This window comes from Vanessa tameamea, chromosome 19, assembly GCF_037043105.1.
Source record: "Vanessa tameamea isolate UH-Manoa-2023 chromosome 19, ilVanTame1 primary haplotype, whole genome shotgun sequence".
Classification (NCBI taxonomy): domain Eukaryota; kingdom Metazoa; phylum Arthropoda; class Insecta; order Lepidoptera; family Nymphalidae; genus Vanessa; species Vanessa tameamea.
The window spans coordinates 6,334,827-6,359,712 of record NC_087327.1 but is presented as its reverse complement, the minus strand read 5'-3'; the positions used below and the strand labels follow the sequence as shown (position 1 = coordinate 6,359,712).

The following is a 24,886-nucleotide window of genomic DNA, read 5'->3' as shown; positions in this document are numbered from 1 at the left end:
GAAATATCTGATTAAGTTGTATGGATTATTGTTTATTATTAAAAATATCTAAGATGTCTTGTATACAGGCAGATATCTTGCATGTTATTAGTCGAATTATTGCTTTTTTCTAGCATTGAGTACATAATTAAATTATTTTACAGGGGAAAAATAAAAAACTGCGTTTTCTTCAACAGTAAATATTTATTATAAAAATTGCTCTTATAGCCACATTTCTGTTTCTATAATATATATAATATTTATGTCCATTCTTTGTGCCATTGTTTCACAAAATTATTCCTGTTCTTGTTATTTTCGACACAACAGCTTAAACAATAATTATATTACAATATTTCTTACATTAGAACACAGGAAACAATTTTGAACAACTCCTAACATGAGGAACGCTTAACAATTCGATGTGCAGAACAAGTATATTCAAAATTGATTTCACAATTTTCTAAGGGGAGTATTTTTCTAGAATATACACAATCGTTTCAATAATAAATCCTGTCATTTTTGGTAACCAATGGCAATGAAAAACACTAAGAAATTACACTTACATAATGTAATTATAAAGTTACGTATGATGGTGTCGAATGCGTTTCTTTGAAACGATTTCGACGGTGAGAAGACGGACGAGACAGGTCTACTGTCTACAATTATTGCTGTAGTCACAACACTAGCTCGGGGGTAGCGGCCCGGTAATAAATAGCTCTTTACATCTTTTGTACATCACTTTGAAGCACTTAGACAAACACCAGAACGCATACCAAATTTGTAACGTGTTGAGGACGATGTACAATTCATTTATTAATAATTTTATACAATTTTGATATATTTTATGGAAACATTAATCGGAAATTTAAAGACAAGGTAATTTAATAGATTGTTTAAAATCTGTTATTTGATCATAATTGCAAGCATATGAAACGGCTTATGCCTCTGTCACACATACGCTGGCGATGCATTATACTAATTGGTACAGTCGAGATAATTTTAAACTAAAAACCTTACGTGTAGACATAACTTACTTAAATACTTTAAGTACGTTTAAATTAAAAATTGAACAATTTTCTCGGGCGCCGACGACAGAGGCATAAAGCAGGAGGCTTAGTACAAACTTGTAAGTATATTATATTCAATAGAGTCGTTTACCCATAATTCGCTAACTTACTTAAGTAAACCATCACAACCAACCATACGGACAAGTTTAACAAAAAAAATCTAAGTAAGTATGCAAAATAAATCGTCAAATCAGAAAACGATCGGAACGCAACACTCATAGACTATCCAAGTATCCAGTGCATCACTTACGAGTTCAGAACCCACGAATTACAACTAATTAGACATCTTTCAAATCGGTACTGGCAATATTTTGTGACACCTTACATTAAAACGAATTAAAATATGTAACTTGTAAATCTGTACTTGAGTGTATTGGACAGAATAGAGGTCGTATGATACAAGGCGGTGGCGTGCGTCGCTTACACATCCATACCGATAAAATTATTATTTTACATTATGTATTTACAACGGCCGCGAATCACCGCGCCATAATGCCCAACTCCGTATATAATATGTACATTAAATTTAAGAACATAGAGTTTCTCTCATTAGCTACCGAATCACAATTCAAATATTTGAGTAATTGACAACGGTGGACAAACATGCGCCGGAGCACTAATGCATCTTACTTTATTGAAATTTGTACTTTGATCTATTAAAAGTCGTGCTAGGTAGGTATGTTTGGTCCATGCAGTCGCACTCGCGCAGTCCGCGAGATAAACCCGCGCGTCGGGGCGGTCGAGGAGCCGCGAAACGGATGAGCCACAATACATCAATCGAAACGAAAAACCTTTAAGCTCGTCGATAAAATTAGTTAATTTTGTCAATAATAACTAAAGGTCGTTATCCACGGTTAACGCTCGCGTCGCTGGCTCCGACCGCAAATCCCGATGACACGCGGATTCATTAAGTCCCATTTCACGCAAGTTGCTCGCAATCCGACGTCACTAACGAGAGGACACATCATTGCTACGCCATCAAAAGAAACGCTCCGTTACACTTTGATGACGTAGGATCGGGTTGACTAGAACTCTCTTAGGGAGGCCGGGTTGAATCTATCTATTGTTATATATTAGTATTTTCGATGTCTCAAATCTCATTGCATTCCCAAAACCAATCAATTCTATCAGTCAAACTTCCCTAATTCACTAAGGAGGTTCCCTCTAAGGAGATCCGATGCCCCTCTAATGAACGTCAGTACAAAACTAGAATTAAATACTGCAAATAAATTGTTATTTTTCACTTATATTTTAACTAATTACATATTAGGAACTGCATTTAACTATTAGTAGTAAACACCGTAAGAAATTATTGAATGATAGTTTTATTAGTAGGTATGTATTATTCCTAAATTATTATTGTTCTTAATTGGTACATATCGGTAAAAGTAAAACGTTCATCAAACGGCCATCGGGTTCTCGGACAGATTTCGTTTATTTTACAATTCCGACTGTGAGAGGCTTTAAGTACGACCGGTATTATGTTAAATCACGTTTCACAAATTCCAATTATTCAATGTATAATGATGCCAAAAATCGTGAGACTTCCAAACATGACTGTCGATAAGGCTGTTTAATTGACACCCAATTACAGTGCCGCCCTGGAGCAATGGATGCGGAACTAATGAAAGTTCATGTGTTAATTTAAGTACTTACTACGTATTTAATTACAATTTTGTTCGTCAATATTCAAATGAACCTTTAGAAGTTTGAAACTGCATTCTACAGTGCCCCTTTACAACATAGACGGTCACAAGGTTCGGCACATGTCCACACATGAGTCTGACGTACTGACGACTGCCGTTTGTGGGAGTCGCTCTTTTTAAATATGCAGTGGAAATTACAGAAACATAAACACGAGCTCGGCAATTATTTCGACTTTGTCCGAAATATAAATGAAGATCACACTTCCACGAACGGCAACGCCTCTTTATAACATAACCCACCCGAAGTCACGCTTTGTCGATAAAATACATCAGATAGAAAATATCAAGACAGAAATAATTTTAAATCATCACTTCTCTCTTTCAACCTAATAAATATAGCATTTATCTAATTAATTACACAATAATTTCAACAAAAATTTCAAACACCCGAGTTTCGATACGAACAGTAATAACGTCTGCTGCTAAGTCAGTTCTGAGTCCACTTAAAGAAAAAAAACTATCAAAAATAACTCGGCTCGCGATCAAGTCCCGCGTGTCGTCCGAAGCTAGCACCTTCCCATTAATAATCACATAACACTAACTACTGACTGCGTGGCGGCGTGGCGCCGACTAGATGTGCCGCGCGGGCGGCCCTCGCCGCGCCGCGCGGCCGCCCTCAGCTCGCCGCGGCGCGGCCTGCCCACCTATCACAGGCGCTCAGTGCGGCGCGGGCGCATCCTGCCCGCGCGGCAACCACTAACTCGTCGGCACCAGCAGCCGCACGAAGCTGTCCTCGCTCCAGCCCCAGTCGTCGGGCCACGCGTCCTCGGGGGGGTCGAGCGCCGATCGCGACGACAGGCTTAGCACCGAGCCCCAGTCGATGGTGCGCTGCTCCTCGTCGCCGTAGCCCGAGTCGCGGTCTGGTGGGGGCGGCGTCGGGAAAGGTGTGGCGCGACCAGCCGCAGGATCCCGGGCACCCAGCACCTCGCAGCGCGCCGCGCCTGCCGCCGTCGCAGCACATGCGGCCTCGAAGGGCGCGGGCGTCTCTTCGGCGCTCTCGCGCTCCATCTCCCTTTCGATACCTCGTAGCGTGTTGCACACGAGAACCGAGCGCCGCAGTGAGGGGTCCGCGGTCTGGCGGAAACGCGCCAGCTTCAAGGCGCAAAGGTTCATCATCTTGAGACGTCGCTCGCGGTAGCAGCGTCGCGAAGCACAGCGACCGGCGGCGCGGCCATCGCAGCAGGCACGCGCGGCGGCGCCGCCCAGTTCGAGGTAGGATTTGCCGTTCTCGGCGCGTATGGTATCGTGCGCGCCGCACCAACCACCGCACCAGCGTCGGCGACACGCGCGCCGCTCCTCGTCTTCGGCACGCCAGCACTCGCCGCCGCCCGCTCCGGCGGCCACTGCCTCCAGTCGCGCTATCGAATCCTCCCAGCGCGCAACTTTACCGCCGCCCTCGCACGGGGAGCCGGCGCGCCGCTTGGCGCCGCACCCGCCGCCCGAGCCCTGCAAAATTCAATAAAATATGATTTTAGTTATTTTTAATTTATACAATATTAATGTTGCAGCACATATTTTTAGATAACTTTGAGACTTTTTGTTGAAAGTTTTGACAGTAATCGAAGAAAATTATAAGAACTAATTTACTTTGTACGAAATATTTAAACGGTTAATTGTACATAGTTCTTTATAAAATAGCCCTCGTGATCTCTTGCATACTAGGCTAAGGCAACGCTAAAGATACCTGAGCCCAACTCGCTTTGTAGAGCGACCCTTCTCTTTTTTTGGGTACAATATGCACCCGGGGAGCAACCCCTGCAGATCGGCCCAGGTAGAGAATGCGTGTTCCGAAATACGACTGTGGGATTTACCCGAACAAATGCCGTTCCCATTTTTTTGAAAATGTTCTCTATACAAAAGATTTTAACGTGAACGCTAGGGCTAAAAAAATTAAGATCGATGAAGACGTTACGGTCCACAAATTTTAATGTGTAAACTTTTTTGAACCTAACTTGAGTTTCATTATTTTAACCTGACTGGCTAGACTAACAGTTTCAAAATTAATAGTTATAACATAGAAATTTCACTTACAAATTTAAACTAGAAAAACATGCTGTATCGTACGAGCAGCTGCTACGTCTATATGTATAGAAATAACCCGATAGACTCAGTTGACAGGCGCCTTGACTTAAAACATTGCGATTGTATACGATACATTGCTCGTTCCGTTAGTAGGCACAATGATATTTTGCAATATACGACTAACTAGGAATGGGAAGTTTTAAAAAATGAATTGTTAGCAAATCCACCGGCGGCAGATGCCCGCGCACCTGCTACCACAATTAGGTGGCACACGCGTTTACGCACCTTCAGACATAAATGCCTTTATGCAACTAGACTTTTTAAGTATTTTTTTATGTTTACAGTATTTTTATAAATGATTTGGTTTTTTTTTTCCAAAAATAAGGTAACATTAAGTCGAATCATGTGGAACAACTAAATTATAAAAGTTATCAAGAGAAAATGTATTCAATGTAGTGCAACGCAATGAGACTCGAGGCAGTCGTTTGCTAAACGTCGCTGGCCAGCGCGGCTCGCGTTGACTCAGCGGCCACTCATCGCAACGCTGCAAATAATCATTTTGCGTCACCATTTTATCACTCTGCGGAAAATGGGCTGCTCCATTGTTCATTTGTTAACGCTTGTAGCGTGGAAAAAACTGTGCAGTTTGCAAAATGCAGAAATAAACAAAACCGCGTGATTTCATTAGTATCACGCGGTGAGCGAGTGTATGTAATGTAGCGGTGTCGTCGCCAGCGCTGGCGCTCATGAAAATAAATTTAGTATATGACGTTGGCGCACAGCGTTGCCGCTCCGTTCATTGGAACGTGGCCGCGCGACGTTGCCGCGCCGCTCGCTCTTTCTAATCTTGTCGTAAAGTTCTTTTTCTGATGCGCACCGCGTCGCTCGTTCTGTCCGCTCGAAACTTGGAAACGTCTGACGTTTATTTTATCGCTTGCTTTGAATAGCTATGCGGTATATTAAACCTGTGATGTCCCTATAGCGCTTAGAAGTTTACGATTTATTTAAAATTACAGTCATAACGAAATTTAAGTACTCACTTCTCGTTTTATGTATGAGTGGTCAACTGAAGGTAGAGGCGCTAATAATCGGTCAGTCAGATCGCGAAGGTAGGAAAAGTTCGATCGGCGGGGCGAGTCGAACGAACTTTCTATGGCATTGTAAAGAACGAATAGATGGCGGCACGGCATTGCTTCACAGTGCGCTAAGCCATGTCGTTGTCGAGCGAGCGAGGGTCTCTGCGGGTGGCGGCGGGGTGGGGTGAAGAGCTCTGAACGGGTCGCAGGCGGGGCGCGGGGGGGCGGACTAGCTGTTTCTGTGTGCGAGTCGTACACGTGCACGCGCACACAGCCCCATCGTATAATAACATCGCGTAGCGGCCGTCCGCTTCTATCTAACGCTACAGCTACCTACGCTCCAACGAACGTTATATTATAGCGAACTATAAAATGGGGTAGATAGCGTGGGTTGTACAGCTCTGCATTATAAAGCTAGGATATATATGAGAAAACGCAAATAGCGCGCGTTAAGCATTATTATAAACGAATTATTTATTAAGATCTTTTTTCTTTGAAATTATTTCAACGTTTCCCTTTGTTTTATAATATGTAAACGACATTAGTATACTATTGGATATGATATTATAATAAAACAATCGTATTTATTGATTATCGCTTTCGCTTCGGCAAAAACCTATTTTCACAACCACAAAATATAATTCACACAAGCGTAGGCGTTAAGACGACAAACAAAGCTTTTATTGCTTGTTTTAATAATTTTCACAAACAACAGAGGTAATAAAGACGTGACGATCGCTCACTATAAATGATCCAGATAGTATTTTTTGCGATTCATTCATAAATTTTCATAGCGTGAAGAGGTGTTAATCTGCAATATCGAATTGGAGAATCTATTGAATGAGCGATTTACGATTAACATTCCTTTTCAGTACAATAGAGCACGTGATCGAGTTCGCAAACTCATTCATTGGAAGGGTATCGGGCCTGTTTACAGGTGGTTAAAGATTACAGATCAGTCTAGCCCGCTGAGCTTCGAATACCGTTATACATTTTTTATGCCCTGAGAAAATTTATTTATTGTTTTGACTCGGAAGCTATGCAATTATGATTTATTGGTGATTGTATTATTACTGATGCTATTATCGTATTTAATTGGTTTGTATTCGTTGAATATACTTTTGTCATATTATTGTTGCTTATTCAAATCATATTATGTTACTGTTAGTTAACTATTGGCTGATGATTTTTTTACGTGCATACAGAGAAAATGCATTATTTTATTATTTATTTAAACCTTAGTACATTTAAGAACTTAAACATCATTTGTTTTTTTAAAGAATTGATGTATATTATTCGAATGGTATATAAAACTTTCCTTAACGAGTATCAGTCGAATGATTCGGGTTTCGGCATGAGCCAGCGCCGAGCGCCAAGGCAGTCTCTGGCACGCACATTTCCGTGAGCGGCGAGCGGCGAGGCCGCGCGGCTATGTGTGCGTGTGTGCGTACGCGCAGCGAGTCTGTGTGCGCGGACCAGTCTCACATCCTGTTCTCTGGCCCGGCCGCGCAACTTCGACTGACTCTCCGAGCTTTTTATACCGACGCTGTCCCGTTTTGAACGATATTAGCCTATACTTTTTTAAAGTTTGCATGTAAGTTGAGAATTGTATTTTAAAGAACGGGTTTTTTAATGAAACTAGTATGAATGTGAAACTATATTCGTGCTCGACGATTGGCGATCTAAATATACATTGATAATTTAAGACATTCAAATACATACGATATTTGGAGGTACTGCTACAAGTCAGGACCTACATGGATGATTGTTGAATCATTTAACTGTTATAGATATTTGATATTATTATTCGTCACCTATTCGTGAAACATAAATACCCACAGACATCAGTCGTTTTTTGTGAGGCTTAAGTTATGCGGTTATATAAGAGCGCAGCGGTGTCAAATAATTCCAAGGTGACAGAGAAAAAAATGTACAAGAGAACCGTTTAAGCGCAAACAAAAGGAATCCCTCAGGAATGTGTGCCTGCATAAAAAGCGAGGGAATTCCCGAAACGTATTGTTTACAGTGTGCGGGCGCGTGCGGAACGTGGCGTTATGCGTTTATTATGATGAGCGTCTTGCAGAGCTGCGGCCACTTGATGCAATGAAAGGGAAAATTGTAGTTTTTGTTCAAGCGCGGATGACGCATTTACTTCCCCGAACGCCGTGGGCAACATGACAGGAATGTCGGTCCGCCACTCGCGCGAGGCCTCGCTTGCAACTCAAACATTTCCTCCTAATGCTGACTCTGGCTACCAGACTTTCTTAGTTAAACTCTTATTATATGTATGACATATTGTTAAATTTTAATATATTCTTCAACTTTGAAGAAAATAGGAACAATCATTTTGGAATATTAGGTGTATGTATAATAAAGACTGAATCGTGACTGCTTTATAAGACATAATAAATATTAACATAATTTGGTGACTAAGCCGCAAGCTGTGCAAAACAGTTAATTTCTTTAAGGCTGATAAGAACAACAAGAACGAATGCAAATGTGGTAAACAGGACTGGTTCAAGGCGCTTATAGCGGTTAACACTGACATTGTAAGACGAAGTGCGTACGTAGTGCATAAATCACTTCAATCTCCAGGATGGAGTTCGCATCGTACGCTTTTAAGACAATAAATCAGCGGGTGCGGGCGTACGCGGGCAGATAATGACGTCACTGGTACGTATCTCGGAGAATCCCCGGAAGAGCGAATAAAATAAAAATGTCACGTAGCGATCAGCTGTCGGGCGGCGCGGCGCGAGCGTGACGGGCGGGCCCGCGCACCGCAGCGATACGCATAACGACGCCGCAATAAAACTTATTTTTATGTTTTTCGCTCACAATGGCCGCGCGAAGGTCGAGCTATCTAAATGGGTCAATACACTCTGCGTAGTACGAGCGTCGAACACGTGCTCCCGCGTTTGTAAATAGCGAGATATCGGCCGATTGTTGCAGTGATTAATGGGGGCGCGTAATGACTCGGCGCCGGCCGCCACTGCCGCCCGCGCCGCTCGCTAATGTGTTCATTCATCGTCCCGACACTATTATTATTTGCTGCCAGAGATGGTTTTGTTCGCATTCCGACAATCGATCCGACGACATTAGGGCGCTAGCCAATGTCAAGGTTGCACTTAATATGCGCCAGCCCCAGCCTTACTTGTCACTTTGCATACTGATGTACTCAAATCAGACAAATTGCATCTGTTTTATTTAACAGCTGTATCAAATTTTCAATGCACGCAACTCTAATTAACTAAGAAACATATTCTTGAAAGAACTATTAATAGGCAAAATGCAAATGGACCCGTTACAATGACTGCCTCGATGTAGTGACATGACGTCGATGCCGACTGTAAAATTATTTCTGTACAACTTTATTAACAGTGTATTAAAAGTAATCGTTTAAACCTAATCCATCCTATGTTACAAAGAATAAAATGGGTTTACATTGTAAAATTTCTGTCACCTGTAATTTCAGGTGCAAAAATGAATGTATGTAGGTGGAAACGCGTAATCTATGCGGGAGTCATCGACAGGCGTCCGCGATAAGGGCGAGGTCACGGTTATCAATGGCGGCATCTCCATACGCGCTCGCCGGCCACGACATCTCGCGCCCATTCACTATGAAGACGACCCCCCGCTCCGCACCGCCCTGCGCCCACTCGCACCCTCCGTGGTGCATCAATGCAACAAGTTAGGACACAGTTTCTGTCTTGTAAGAAGTTTCTCAAGGCAGCTTTATAACCCGCATTCGCACTTCTTAACTTTGCTTACTGAACCATCAAGCCGACTTTGCGATCTCATCGAACGTTCGATGCATATAGCGGAGCATTATTAATCAGAGCCATTGAAATAATTTATATTACATAAGCGGTATCAGTCGAAATTCCATACTATATTTATAACGGAGCATATTGGCTTTGAACGGTGACACAGCAATTTAAATAAAGTTCCCGATAAAACAGGACGGTACATATTTTCAGGCTGTGATGCCCAATTAAATATGGATGTGATTGAAAAACGCGTGTCCGGTAACGAGCGTGTACATAATTGGTGGGCGGTGGAAGGCCCGGAGTGACCCAGTTGCGTTGCCCGGCGACCCGGGTGTCCCGGCCGCCCTGCGAGCTCCCGGCCCCTGCCCCGTGCGGCGCCCGTCGCCCCCGCTCACCCTGCCGCACTAAATAACCTGCCCGAAAGCGACACCTTAACAAAGGTCGTTCAACCGTCACAGGGCAGTCGCTCTTTTCATTTTTAACCTATGACATGAGAAACGAACCTTATTCGACACCATGTAAGAACTGAAAGATTTCGAAGTAATTAGTGCTCTTTGTTCTTTCCGCCCCAACCCAATGTGCTGTTTCAGTAGTTATGTCAAGCGACAGTGAGATAACGTAGAGGATGGAAATGTTTCAAAGATCGTTTTCTTGTTATAATATACGGTGCGCAGCGAAATGATGTTTCTTACTGAGGCAAAGTAGAAAACGCGCGAGCAAATAAACTTAATTGTTATAAGCCGGGTTTGCCGACTGCCACCCCTCGAAGACGACTCCTTAAAGGGCGGAGGGGGATCCGCGTAGAGTTGTATTTCTCCGAACTTGTGCTAAATTTCACTTTCACTGAAGACGTTGTGCGTACACTTAGCCACCCACTCTACCCGTACTTGGTAACAAACTTTACAGAATAGTTTTCATCGCTTACTTCAGAATAAGTTGTGGGGTTAGTTTCGTTTTATTCATTAATTGCGAGCGTTTATACATGATTATATTACATGATTGTAAATTCATAATATATGTTTTAAATTCAATTTCAAAGTTTCGAACATTTTTCTCAAAGCGCACTTTACTTTCAGTATGACATCGTTATCTTAGCGAACCCTAAACGAATAAAACATAAAAAACGTACGTCAAAAAAGTCCTTCCACTCACAAAAACCCTACCGCCTCCTCGCCCTCTCTGAAGTTATAAAACACTGAAGGCGAATAAAATTTTGTCGGAGTTTCTGACCGTACTGCCTAGACTTAAGGTTGAAGTTCGTATCTCGGAGTCATTTGGCTGAAAGGCGAGCACACGAGCGTGGAAGCTTTAAAGTAAAATGAAAGCCGACTCGCTCTTAATTCACCAGTACATAGATACCAACCAACGTCGATAGAGCGCCCCCGCCCGCCGCCCGCCACCACGCGCCAGGCATAAATAAGGGGGTCGAACTCCGCTTAACAAGAGAGTGAGCACCCTCCCTCGCGGCATCGTTGGAAGGGAGAATTAAGGGGGCTGCGGCGAAGGACGAATTAAGGAGATGAGAGCACACGCTCTCGAGACGCGAAACATCGTGCCAGGCGGGGAATAAGGGAGAGCGCTCGAAGTCAGCGTCGATGCTAACGTCGCGTTACTTTGTAGTACTAATGATACTGAATACCGAGATACAACTACTCAGAGTTTTTTCCCTACATGAGCTTTTTACTTCAAGTAAATCCGTCTATCCTGCCGACATATCTATACTACATTTATACACTCGGGTAAATACTATATTTTTTATACTAGACTGAAGAAAAACATAATTTACATCATGTGTCCTAACTCCGTAATGTCAACACTGCGTTTCATAGCACGTGAGTCACCTCGCCTCATAAATTACAAACTATATCCCTCTGGAGTTAGGGTTTGTTTTCGGCAAAATTGCTAGCGCTCCTTTGTCTTACCGGCGCATGACAAAGGAAAATAGATCGTATTTCTGTTGTATAAAGTTGGCTTTGAGTAGGTGGAATTCTAATATTCTTGGGAAGAGGGTGGGTATAAATTTTCCATGGGGGCAGACGGGGCGACGTCGCACGAGGGCGCCGCTGAGTCACAGCGGCGGCGGATGCGGCGCGGGGCAGGGGGCGAAGAGGGAGAAGAAGGCGAAGGTGGGGCACATATTGTAAGTATCTACCACTCACATGTCACAAAGTTTTCTCCGCATCGGGAAACTTTGTTAACGTCAACCGAGCACGTGGCCTTCGCTGATATTATGTACATAATTGCCGCGTTTCCCGCGTTTTGTGAAAAACTTTATCGGCGGCACTTTCAACAATCAATGTCAATATCTCCGATAAAGAACATCGTTTTGTTTTTTTTGTGCCGATTAATGTTGATGTGTAATTTAGATTAATCATAATTGATTTATGCTGTATTCAATTTTCATTGAAAGTTTTAAATCGATAATTTTAATAAAGCATTTTAAAGATCATTCTCAAACAAAGCAATTATTTGTTTCGTCTCATGTTATGTATTATTAAATATTAGTTGAGAATGATTTCTTCGGTAATAGAAATAATTATATTAATCATGAGATATGTTGGCGGCAATCGGCGCGGTTACATCGGACCGTCACCTTGAAGGTGATAAGCCGTTGATAAGACGCGATACGAACGCTTGCAACATTCCGACTGGCTGCTTTGCTTTATTGTAACACATTTTATTATTCTTGCGTAAAATACGTTATAAACTTATTACGTTGGCATTAAATTTTCTTTAAGAAAGTTGTACTTATAAAGTTTATTATTATTATTGATTATACTCTGCGAGTTGTATGATCCCGTGAAATGGTATGCATTTCAATATTAATGCGTTTTAAGCGTCACACGTTTGCCGTATGTCGAAAGATTATACGACCGTATTTATGTGTGGGTGTCTTAAGAATAATGTCGACTTAGAAGTTGAAGGTCGACTTAGCGAAATTAAAGATCGAGGAGCAACGTCTTAAAATTTAAGAAAATCTCTAATTATTAGTTTCTACAGCATGTGAAACGAAGTTTGCCATCATTCGCTCTATAGGTCAATAATATTCAGCAACTCAATGTATTTTTATAGCTACATACAATACAATACAATAATATTGATAGTTTATGAGATTTGTAGGAAGAAAAAAAAAGTCTTCGTTAACCTTAATATAAATTTATTATAGAAATAGTATTTATTTATTAAGGTTATAATTTAAAATAAATAAATATGTTTAGTTGTGTATGTTGGAATGATGTGTAACTCGTGTAAGTGCCTAACAGTTTGAAAGTCGATATGACGGATACAATATGTGAAGTAACATGAAAGCGTAATGAAAATGAATTCGTAATCTCTTAGACGTGTGCTCACGAACGAAAGCCTACAGAACTGAGCTCATCCGCTCCACTCCCAATTACATTAGGTACTAACACGGCGAAGGGCGGCAGCCTCTTCATATATACCTCCCTCCCCCAAGAAAACTCGCTACAAAGCGCGGGAATGAGTTTTTCCCGCGCAAACTTATCGCGAGTTCGTCTTGTCGATGATATTTTATGAACTCAGCTTGATTGTTTCTTTGTTTCTTCAAAGTCCAATCTAGAGAGATTCTCTTAGGATTTTAGTTACAAAACGAATACTGTCTTTATTAAAAAAAATACTAATATAGATTTACGTTATGCGTACAACGACCCCTGGTGCAGTACGAAGGGTCCCGAATTGGGGGAGCATACAAAGACCAGACCCCGAACTCAGTAAAAGGTCCCGCTAACCCATTACCGATTCGCAGATTAGGGCCACGATCCTTTTCACCGAGCCCTGTTTAAACATTTTTTAATAAAGGATTTCGTACAGTATTATATACAGTATTCAGATAATCGTCGATGTTGGGTTTCGGTGGTGCGTGGTAAAGGCCGCAGATGCGTGGTCGCGAGTGCCGTTACCTCTGCTTTTCATAAGTAATGACCACCGCCATCCCTCCCCCAACCCGCGCACCGCACCCGCGCTAGGCCTATCGATTGCGGCGGCGCGAGGGCGGGCCGCATCGCCGTAATTGTCACACTGAGCGAAATTAACTCCGCCCTTACAATATCGACCTTACTACCCGCGCATAGAAACCATTATCCGCTGATGCCAATCTCCGATTGAATACCAAATGTGTTACAGTCCGCTCTAAGTTTGGAGGCTGCTCGTAATAGAGCCTTCGAAAAGTCTATGACAGAGCTTAATTAGACAGGCGCGATAGCAACAAATGGATTTTACTTGTCCCCTGTTTTAGTGTGAGTAAGGCGGAATTGTTTCCCAATTATCGTTTAAAATTATTGGACAATGCCACGACACGAATAGGAACCTTTTGACGAATTATTTGTACATCTAAAATGAGTTAATCCTCATGGCATGTACTTTACACGTAGATTGATTACATCGGAGACGTAGACGTATTACGGATTCTTACGTTTAATACATAATTTTTCGAATGTATCCAGGCTCCAAATGAATGTAAACAACGGCGTACAGCGCTTTAGAAAACGATTCCGCGTCGTTTCGCGCGGCAGCGCGCATGTCGCATCGCATGTATCAATAGCAGTCGTCTAATCGCGCTTCGTTTTTTAGCGCACCAGCAGCGACGAAAGTATGGTGAAAGTGGCTCGTTGACGTCACCCACACACGCGCAGCACATGCGTGCCATACGCTGCACGGCGACGTGACAGCTGCGCCCGCGCCACCGCCGCTCTCCGGACCCGATATACTCTTGCTACACGTCGGTTGCGACACCGCCGCGCATGAGAAATACACCGACCGACCGGCTTGATACTCCGCGGCCTCTCTCGACACGTTCTCTTACCCAACAGAAAAATACTTTGTGTAAGTCTGACTTCAATTCACTTCACCTAGAGTACACTGCGACATCATAAGTGGATTGTAAATTAACACAAATGTGACAATACTAAAGATTATGAGCGGTCTAGAGTCCTGCTAATTGGTTTCAATGCGGGCGTCTCGTTATTGAATGCGGGCTACTCCTCGTTGACGTCCTTGAAAGGGCAAAATCGAACTATGAAATAGTAGTAATATGAAAAGTTTTTAACACATGAAGCGATTTCACGCAATGCAATGTCAATCGTGAGCGATGCCGCGTTGCGGGCCATCGCAACGGTTAACTGTTAAGAAACTTCCATTGTTGGCGCATACTCCATGACATAACAAGATAATAAATTGAATGCGGCGGGAAAAATGATTTCTTTGTTTTACATTCAAGTTAATGAGAAGATATATTACGTTAAAAAAATTATAGATATAGCAGGTAAAAATAAAAACGAAACAAGTTCTTTGAACTCGATCTATTCAGAACGAGCTAGGATTAGATCGTATTAAATAAATTGATGCGATATAATTGGTCGAATGTCAAATAATGTATGATATTCATTATGAATTTGCGAATAAAAAAATGCGTTATGAACGTCGAAAAAACTTATCGGATCTTTGGAAGTGAATTTAAATTATTATAAATAAAGATATATCGGTCAAAAACTGTTAGTAGTGAACAATATAAATTATTAGCAAATCGCGTATAATAGGTAAATTTATCATTGTTCTTTCTTCGATTCATTCAGAACCAGAACGAAGGTTAACAGCGGTTGCACGTTCGTACAGTAATCAGGAGTACCGACGTCTATCGGCGGATCGCGAGCCGCACCGCCCGGGGCGACCAATTTTACACAAAGTGCGAGAGATGAAAAGGAAAACGGCCGTCGATCAGCTGATCTTTGATGCATGCATCCAGTGCGATCGCATCAACACGTACCTCACCCCGCACATGTACTCCGAAACCTGTTGTAGGTCCCGTTATAACAAATACCTGGTTTTCATATCATGCTAAGTAATCATCTATCACTACCAATTTAGGTTCGACATTTTTAATTAAATCGACTTTCGTATTGATATTGTATCTTTTAAGATAAATTGGATAACGGATTGGTATTACGATTAGTCAGTATAGTATCATTTACTTTACTTTTTATATCGTTTTAGTACGTTTAATTGGGAACTAATGAGTTACAAAAAACTTTTCATTCGTAATCTCTTTACTTTAACTTTATATGAACTTAACCTTTCGAGACAAAAAAGCTTAATCATTTTTTCATTGCTAAAAAGAGAACGGTGACGTCACAGGCTCGATGGAGGGCTAAAAAAGATTAGAAGAGTAGGGAGTGAGATCGTTTGAGGGGGCGTACGGATGCCCGAGAACCCTTACCATGATCACAAACTCACTTCATACTCGATATTGGAATCAGACGAAACACACATTTTATGTTCGTTAACATTTTTATCGCCTTTTTTTAAAATCACAATAGCACGGAGATATATTTGTTAGTCTTATATTAAATAACTTTTATCTAATTTACAATTACATTTTTTATTTATCTTTTGAAATTAGAACGTAAAATTTAAGAAATAATCATATTTTTTATTAATAAATGTTAAATAATTTCTTCTTTCGAGTTTCTTTTAATAGACAACGAACAGTAGGAACTTTACAAATGGGATGAGTTAGGGAGAAGTTCCCCCCACACGGATATGTGTCGAAACCCACACTCGCACACTACATTACTGTAATTATCCAATTATAAAAAAAAAATATTTATATAACATTCATTGTTTTGAAAGACATTATTATTGAGATATTTATAAGAAACGTATCTCTGTTAATTAAAGATATAACTATTCACAAGTTAGTTATATATTACAGAATGTTTTCATATATTATTTAAACACTTAGGTAATGTGGGATAATATTATGTATTAATAAAAGGGAAAACTATAACGTATCAACTGTCATAGTTATATTTGACTATTATGTCAACATAAAAGTCACTATACATTAACAATCCTAATGGATGCGATACTAAATAATGAGAGAAGCGAAACGTGCGTCTACAGCCCCCTTTGCGGCTGATTACGGCGGCGCTACGAAATAAGAATGAATTTTTAATGAACCCCCGCCCGCCGGGTGATCTACCCCTGTCTTCTGAAGGCTGCGCACTTAGAAGATTAGTCCCTGGAGCATTCTAGTCGAATGACTAACAACAATCCTATAAGAGGTCAAAAGCGTTCTTTAAGTACGTTAACTTTACCGATTCTTAGAAATTATCTAATTGCTAGGAGTCAATTTATCTTCTACGGTTCACACGATCAATAAACACTAGCACGAGCGAAACTGAACAAATCATTACACCGAAGTTGTGATAACTCCTTTGTTACTACAATTTATTCTAGAATTGGTTTGTAACTTTTTTTCAAACACCCAGTTCGTCTAAATATGCTTAATTAAAATATTTGCATTTTAAAATGTATACATGTCTACATCATATCACATGTATGTGATATTCATATATGTTTCCAGAAATTAAAACGAAATACCAAAGAAAACTATTAATTATAAAGTCTTCAAAAATCAAGGCTTCTTTGATAACATCGTGAAAGGAAAATAAAAACAAATATTATTATGTAAAAACATAACATAAACCATTGTATAACGAGCAGTAATAATCAGAAACAGAAAGGAAGGTAATACAAATACGTGAAAAGCCAAAAGCAATAAAAGATAAGGCGACGACCCCGCGATGCAATAACAATGTAAATATGCTTTATATTGTAAACAAAAAGAATATGGATGTGTTACGCGGGCGCTACGTCAGCGGCGCGTCACGGGTGCGACGTCACGGGCGGAAGTCCGCACTAGATATATTTACAGTAGCCGTGCACGGGTTCAATGTCGAGCTATCTATCGGCCATCAATCAGCAGTCAGCACCGATAGTCGCGGGACACCCGCCGCGGCCGACGCCGAGCACATCCGCGCTCCGTCTCTCCGCCTTCACGCCCACCGTCGCTCTACGACCCAAACGATGCAAATAGAACCCGATCATACCTATTCTTATAAGTTTACCGTACCTAAATATAGCATTAATTACCGTTAGATTACGGCCGCGTCATTGCGTTTACGTAACGTTTAACATGTGCTCATTGAATAAATCATTCCGTATCGATTTGCATTATTGATGCATAGTGACGGTAGTGACGGTAGTGTCGGTAGTGCGAAGATAGCGGCCGTCGCATTGAAAGATGCGATATTGAGATATTTCGTGCGTGACTAACGGTGAGTTTGCGGCGGTGCGGCGGTGCGGCGGTGCGGCGGTGCGGCGGTGCGGGTGGACGCGTCCGGCTCCGGGAGCAAGGCCGGCGGTGTTTACAAACTTCCGTCACGACCCGCGAGCACTTGTCACTCGGGAACGCGTTCCTCGACCGACACACGGCTACGCAAATAATGGCGAGCCCTCACCATTGACATTGTCCCACTTTGCCTCGACTACTCGCCCGTCTAGACTCGAGATACGATCGTTGATAGACTGATTGCTCACATGTTGCAATCATTTTACTATTAGCATACCGACCATTGTCTCCTTGCTGTTCGTCTCCGCCGCATCTATGTGCGTAGTGACAAAGGTTGTTAACCTTGTCCCGAGAAATCTTTGTAACAATGTGACTTTTTAACCAGTCTTATCCGTTAACAGTCAAGTGCTCGCACTCGTCGCCACATTCCAGCAGCTGTTATTAATAGATAAGGAGTAAGGCGGTTTTTAGCGTATTAATAATCACACATCACACACATCCCGAATTAGCTCTAATGAAATGGTACGGAGATTTGTATGGGTGAGAACGGTTTCGCACAAAAGGATCTTAACGAGCCTTGACATTAGCAAAAAAGTTAAATGATTAACGTTATTCAAGGATAGATGGTCTTGAGTTTGAAAGCACCCTTGTGCTCGGCGTGCCCTGTGCAGGGAGGCGCGGGGTGAATGCATTGGGGCGGCCCCCGGCGGGTGCAGTAGGCGCGTAGTGACTGCAATAACGGATGCAGTGAAAGTGTCGCGGCCCGCTTCAACCGTCAATGAGTGAAGACGTACTCCCTTCACCCCTCCGTCTTCTCAAACTTGTAGTTAATAGTAAGTTATTCGACTAGAAAACACGTATGTTTTGCTTCCGCGCGCGACCTGCATTTGCCGTATACACATTGAACCGATTTCAGTTTATTTCAAGTTGAAATATATTCTGTTTAAAATACAGATTATATTTTGTGTATCACTTTAATAATAACGCTTGATACAAGTTTCGGTTTCTAACGTATAAGTTTATGAATTGACTAATGTCCATATAAAGGCCGCACTTCGCACGAGTGGATCAAGTATGTAAAATGCAAGTGCCCGCCTGACAACTAACGGTGAATGTCTATCAACAAACAAACATACGGAACGAGTACGTCGTCATTATCTCAAGTCATGAATGAAACGGAACGTAAATTGAAATGTATCGCGTGTCATAATCCGCGTGCATTAATCTCACTCAAACGCCGATCGTTGCGTAACATTGAACACAGCAAACGGCTCAAGTTCATTGGTCCACTTAATGTCCGCGTTAAATATGTCGTTGTTGTCGAATGTCAAAACAATGTTACATAATTAAACGCGTTTACATGCCATCTGCGCACGTGCCTACTGCTTACTGCCTGCCGCGCGTTCCGGCGCCTGCCCACTTCCGACTGATCACCCGCGATACGTCACCATGTTTATTTATGAGCTTATGATTATAAAATGACGTTTTAGTCCATTCTGATATCGTTGACCGGTTGCCGTATAATAATAACATTCATTCATTCATAAGTGATTTATAGTAACTACCTACGAAATAGATTTGTAGTGGTATTAATAAAGCTATTATCGCATAATTATACCTAAACAAGATTTTACGCTGCCTGCCGTCTCGCGTCTGTAGTAAAACATAAATCACAACAATGTTTTGTTTACTTTTGTTTCGTGTCTAATGTGTGTGTAAATACTTTAAAGTTTTTATGAGAAGTATTTTTTATTACGAGATTACGTTTTTATAAGTCGTTTCTATTAAAATTATTTCTAACGTCTTAATAACAACTACGTGATTTTTTATATTCTCTGAAATAAAACAACAGTCAATTTATACATTCCAAAACAAACTTATAAAAATTACCAACGAATCGCTACTAAACTATTGTAACATATAATTTAACGCATGTCAACGAGTATTTTGTTGACATGCGTTAAATTATATACGACAAGTTGTCAAGTAAACAAGGAAATAACTTAAGAGATTTATTATAGTTGTTAAACTTTCACCCCGGGCTGAACTTGACCGCCGAAATAAGAAAATGGCGATATGAACCCATCAGTCTTTTTACGATGACGTGAATTTACATAAATTATTGGCGACGGCGCGTCTGGGGCCGTGTTTATCCATTGCAATGTTTACATAGGCCCACCAAACTCGAGTTCAACGACTCATATAATATTGTTTTATGTGCATGTAATTGGGTCGACTGAATCTGGGCCTTCGCAAATAAATAGACCGTACCTGCGAATGTCGAATCGCGACTCGTTTATTTTCCTTGAATTTGGGTGAAGGAATGTCTACGTTCTATATTTGAATCCTATTTAAATATTCGTTTTTTGAAGTTTGTATTACGCGTAGCTTAGTAAAGCAGAAAAACAAATATTGACCGATGAGTAACTTAACCCACCGTTACGCTTAACATAATAAGGTAAGCTGAAAAAAGAAAACAAACGAACGTAGTCGGTAATTCAATACGAATGCAATAAAAATATAATAGTACGTATTCAACTCATACACCTGACATCGCCTTGTACATAATATTTTTTCTAAACAGGTGTAACCGTTCGCGACCATTCATGTGTCGTTAGTGTCGATGCCCTATATTTATTATAATGTCTTTCAAGTTCATTGAGTCACACAATAGGCTTATAATTGGTCGTAAACGTTTATGTCAAAACATGTCGGCACGATTCATAATGTTTTACATAATAAGGCTCGTTTGCATAACCGATTATTATGCGTGTCTTCGTCGATGACGTCGGATGCGTTACGGCCAATTCATTCGTTTGTTTATATGTTTACTTGTTCCACGTGTTCGATTGTTAGTGCGGTGTTTGTGTGGTTTAATTAAAGTGACGGTCTCTCGAGATATGCATCGCTGCGGCGGAACCCATCGCATTCAGCTACTTACAAAATATGTGTACAAAAACTATTTTTGTTAACCTGTCGACAGGAATTAAATCATATTAAATCATTTGTGTAAGAAGTTTGCAAAGGATAACCATTAAATAATTCGTTACTATTATTAAATATATGTTTTGGTTCTCATAAGTATACACTACCGAATATTATTTGAATACAGCTAGGTTTGAGATGAAAATAATATTTCTAAAAAGAGTTTGTTGTCTGTAGTAGAGCGAAATGAGAGTTTTGCAAATGTTTAAAGTAAACTTATGACGAATAACCGTATATTAATAAATTTGTATCATAGTAAAGTGATTAAATAGTGTTATATTGTAATGAACTATAGGTCTACAGTTGTAAGAACTACGATTTGTCGTATACCGTGTGTAAACGTTTAACGTGTGACGCTTGATGGCGGATGCACGTGACTGCAACAAGTCGCATTCCTCAGTGCACCCTCGACCACCCCCGCCCCACCCCACGCACTAGGCCTACAGAGAATTGGAGTTTGGTGGTTTATAAACATTGCAACATCTACTAACTTTAAATACTTTTTAGAGTAGTTTCACGTTAACATTGAATAATACCACGAAAACGAACATTTTCATAGAGACGTTAAACATAATTAAACCTTCTCAAGGTAAATCGTTGAACTCTTTTATCGCAAAACAAGATTATCGGACCATTTATTTAAGCAGATTTCATGAATTTCGTGAATTGTTATCTACCGATAGTGCATGCGTGGGTTAAAACAAGGAAACAATTAATGAAATGTCAATTCGTTTGGAACAAATGTCATGTTTTATAGTTTAAATTTTTTCAATATATTAGCGAGGAATAAGTACGCACTGGGCGGGGCGCCCTAGCTGTTGCCATGGCAATACGCCCCTCGCCTTACTCATAGGAAAACCCACCGACTCAGTTAAGCATTATAGAAACAAATGTTTTTATCATTTAATTTCTACCCCAAAAAGTTTTTCTTTCAAATGATTAACATGATTAGTTAGGGTTACATTAACTAAATCTTGAATTCTCAATCAAACGAATAGCTTATCAATTGATAACATTAAAGCGATTCAAGTAAATCGCTGCGATGTAGTGGAATCCGCCGAAAAATAAGCAAGAGTCCGTAATAAAGCGTAGCGTTATAGAAAGTAAAGTGCGTTCGCGCTGGCAAGCCAACTCGGCGATAATTAATGTGGAGTCGAGTCGAGCGAGCGGCGCCGGCAGCCTCGCGCCCGTCGACAAAAAACCCGCTCCGGCACAAAAACACCCGTCGCTGGAGCGAGACGGCGCCACGCGATAGAGCGGGACGGCAACACGCACGTATTTCTGTGACGAGTTCTCGTTCGCCTCGAGCGCCGCGCAGTTATCGAGAATACGACGATTTGATTTAAAACACCACAGAATGCGCCCTTCTATCTATCACATGACGTTTGACAGGTCGCCGGAAACGCGCCGAGATGTCAGATTCGAAAAAAGGCGCGCTTTAGAATTATACAACTTTTTTTGAGACTATTTCGCAATTTTGACTATAATGTAGAAATAATTAATCTGAAAACTTTACATACCGTCATAACACCATTGTTCAGACAAAAGTAAAGCGTGGCCTTATGTTCATAAACGCCAGTAATGTAAATGAAAAATATATTTTATCTTACAACAAAGAAATTAGTATAAAGTTCTCTAAATTAAATTCTTAAACACGTATTTCGTGACTCTGTAATATGTTAAATAAATATAAGAAATAACTGTGTTCTCTAAAAGGATATAATAACTGAACTCGTACGAAAAGTTACTAATTCACTATTTTAGATAAAGAGGGTATAGTAAAAAATATATAATTAAAAATAATAGTTTCTAAAACTAAAATGGTAGTATATACTTTTTTTGTAATAATGTTACTTAAATATTGCTAAATAATTTTAAATAGAACAATAAATACAAAGCCACTTTGGCATTTTGTACATCTAGTTAAAAATTTCAAAACTCAAAAAACCTTAACATCTTCATCGATCACCGACCTAATATCAACAATACTTTGAACATTTAATATAATTCTACCTATTTTATACTAATATCACTATTACTCAACAAAAGCGCGATTCAGAACAAGTTTGAAATAAAAACGAAACAAACGATTTAACACTTAGAATACTAAATAACATTTAGATTTAAACCTTACCTGGAAATCACTCCACATTTTCATGGGGATACACCATAGTTCCGATACGAAAACATCACACGATCACGATAACAACTGTCAAAGTCACTAGCACGGCGTCACTCACAAGCGCAGTGTGCGGAGGCCGAGCGCAGACTGAAGCGTCGCCGTCAGCCCGTCGCGCCAGGCCCAAATACTCGAGCGCGGAGTCGCAGGCGGTTACGACGTTCTGGCGGCAAGGCGGTCGCTCGGCCCACCTGCACTCGAACAACAAAACCGAGACCGTACCGGCCACTGGGTTCTGCTGTTACCTGCTAGAAATACCCACTTTCTACGAGATACCTTATTTTTTGACTAAGATTCAATTAAACTTTCCTGATGTGACACGCCATGGCAAGATGCTAATAAGTATGATATATAACTTTTTGGTATTTCTATTTTCTATTTTGATAGTTTAAATAAAAATCGATACTAATAAATTTTGCGTCGTTTTCTTTTTTGTATACAAGTTGTACATAATATTGCTTACAGATAAGCTATTCGAAATAAAAACATCGTAAAGCATTTGCAAATCTGATAGAGTTCGATAGTGACTAAGAAATATAATCGTGTTTCTTGATAACACAAGATAAGCTAGGAAACCGAGTCCTAACATTGAGACGAAAGCGTTCAAGTTTTCATCGCGCTGATAACAGAATGTGAGAGATAAAAAAGCTTTCCAAACAAAGTTTCGAGTGCAGGGCGCACTGGCCGCTACGTAGCAGGAAGTTCGTAGCAGTAAAACTTCGTAGCGCCTCGTAGCGTGAAAGTTTTGATTTCAACGATTTGCGTTGCGGCAAAGAGGACCGCGAGGCCGCACTAGCTCTATGGCCCTGCGATTCGAACTCATTTCACTTCCTCAGACCGACCATTACTCTCAGTTGTTTTCAATACATTGCCGCACGCATTCAATATAGCAAATTCGAGCCACATGTCAATGCAGCAATGTACATGCCTTGGGAAATGCAATCGATTATTTGCATAGTCCTTAGATTTATCTGTTCCGTCATCTCTCACGAGAGTGCGCCACTTGCATGAATCGCGACGACGCCCTTACCGTGTTTTGGTCAGTTTAGCAAAACACCTCATGTCATGGTAGTCGAACAGTCGCGTTCCATGGCCTGTGATGTTCACGTGGCGTCGATCGAGCCGACTCGCGCCGCAGCAATGTGCCGCACGTAGATCGATACTGTTGCCCAATAATATAACAAAGAGGAAAATTCGTTCGGCGGTAATTTCGAACTATCTATCCTATTAGCGCACAATGGGAATATTAAAAACTAATGTTCTGAAAATAAAACGTTTTGCAATGCATTTATACTTACAATACACTTTCGTTCGCGATCGTGAATTGGTATTGCTTATCGCCATGACAAAGCGCTTTGATAATTATAAGCGAATGTTAAGTAAATAAGGCGATACGTTTTTATTATTAAGCCTTGCATTGCACTTGTGTTATGTATTTAACTTGTGCTTCAAATATATACCTAAACCTATAAACAACGCACATATTGGTCAAAAATTCATTTGACTGAATAAACTCGATACGTATGTGTAATGCCTATTTACTAATAAAGGCTTACAGCCCGAAATGTACGCATTAATGTTGCATAGACCAGTCGGTCATCGCAGGATTTTATGTAATTTTTATTCGTTAGAATACACGTATTTGCGTATCGATTAAATCGTTTGTTATTCGTATATTACACAAATATCTAGTGACATTAATAACTTTTCGAAAATTTATAATATTTTATAGCGATGCGGAACCCACGTACTCATTACTTTAAATTATAAAATACTTAATAAAAATATATCTTTTAAAAAAGTATTTATTATACATATACAATATAGATAAAATATTTTAGTATTTAAGACGCAAAGTTACATCATATTACTTATATGCAAAGCTTGCCCACCTTCTATTAAGTATTAATTAGTTGTTTTTAAGAACACCTTCTTATACATAAATAAGACATAAAT

The 24,886-nt window shown here is 40.5% G+C and overlaps 2 protein-coding genes across 2 annotated transcripts in view; one reads left to right on the top strand and one right to left on the bottom strand.

Annotated features, from left to right (window-relative positions):
- The window catches only part of LOC113399382 (uncharacterized protein C14orf119), a 292,988-nt gene that overhangs the window by 74,862 nt on the left and 193,240 nt on the right, over positions 1 to 24,886 (top strand). The window lies entirely within an intron of this gene.
- On the bottom strand, positions 164 to 23,115 carry LOC113399478 (uncharacterized). Its single transcript, XM_026638621.2, has 2 exons — positions 22,886 to 23,115; positions 164 to 4,198 (listed from the first exon to the last, which is right to left on the bottom strand). The coding sequence occupies exons 1-2, from the start codon at positions 22,907 to 22,909 to the stop codon at positions 3,449 to 3,451; spliced, it is 774 nt and encodes a 257-aa protein (XP_026494406.1). The 5' UTR covers positions 22,910 to 23,115; the 3' UTR covers positions 164 to 3,448.

Excerpts from the sequence above, each read along its gene's own strand:
- LOC113399478 (XM_026638621.2), bottom strand. The coding sequence starts at position 22,909 with ATGAAAATGTGGAGTGATTTCCAG. Across the intron at positions 4,199-22,885 it reads AAATGTGGAGTGATTTCCAG|GGCTCGGGCGGCGGGTGCGG; the intron begins GTAAGGTTTAAA and ends TGAATTTTGCAG.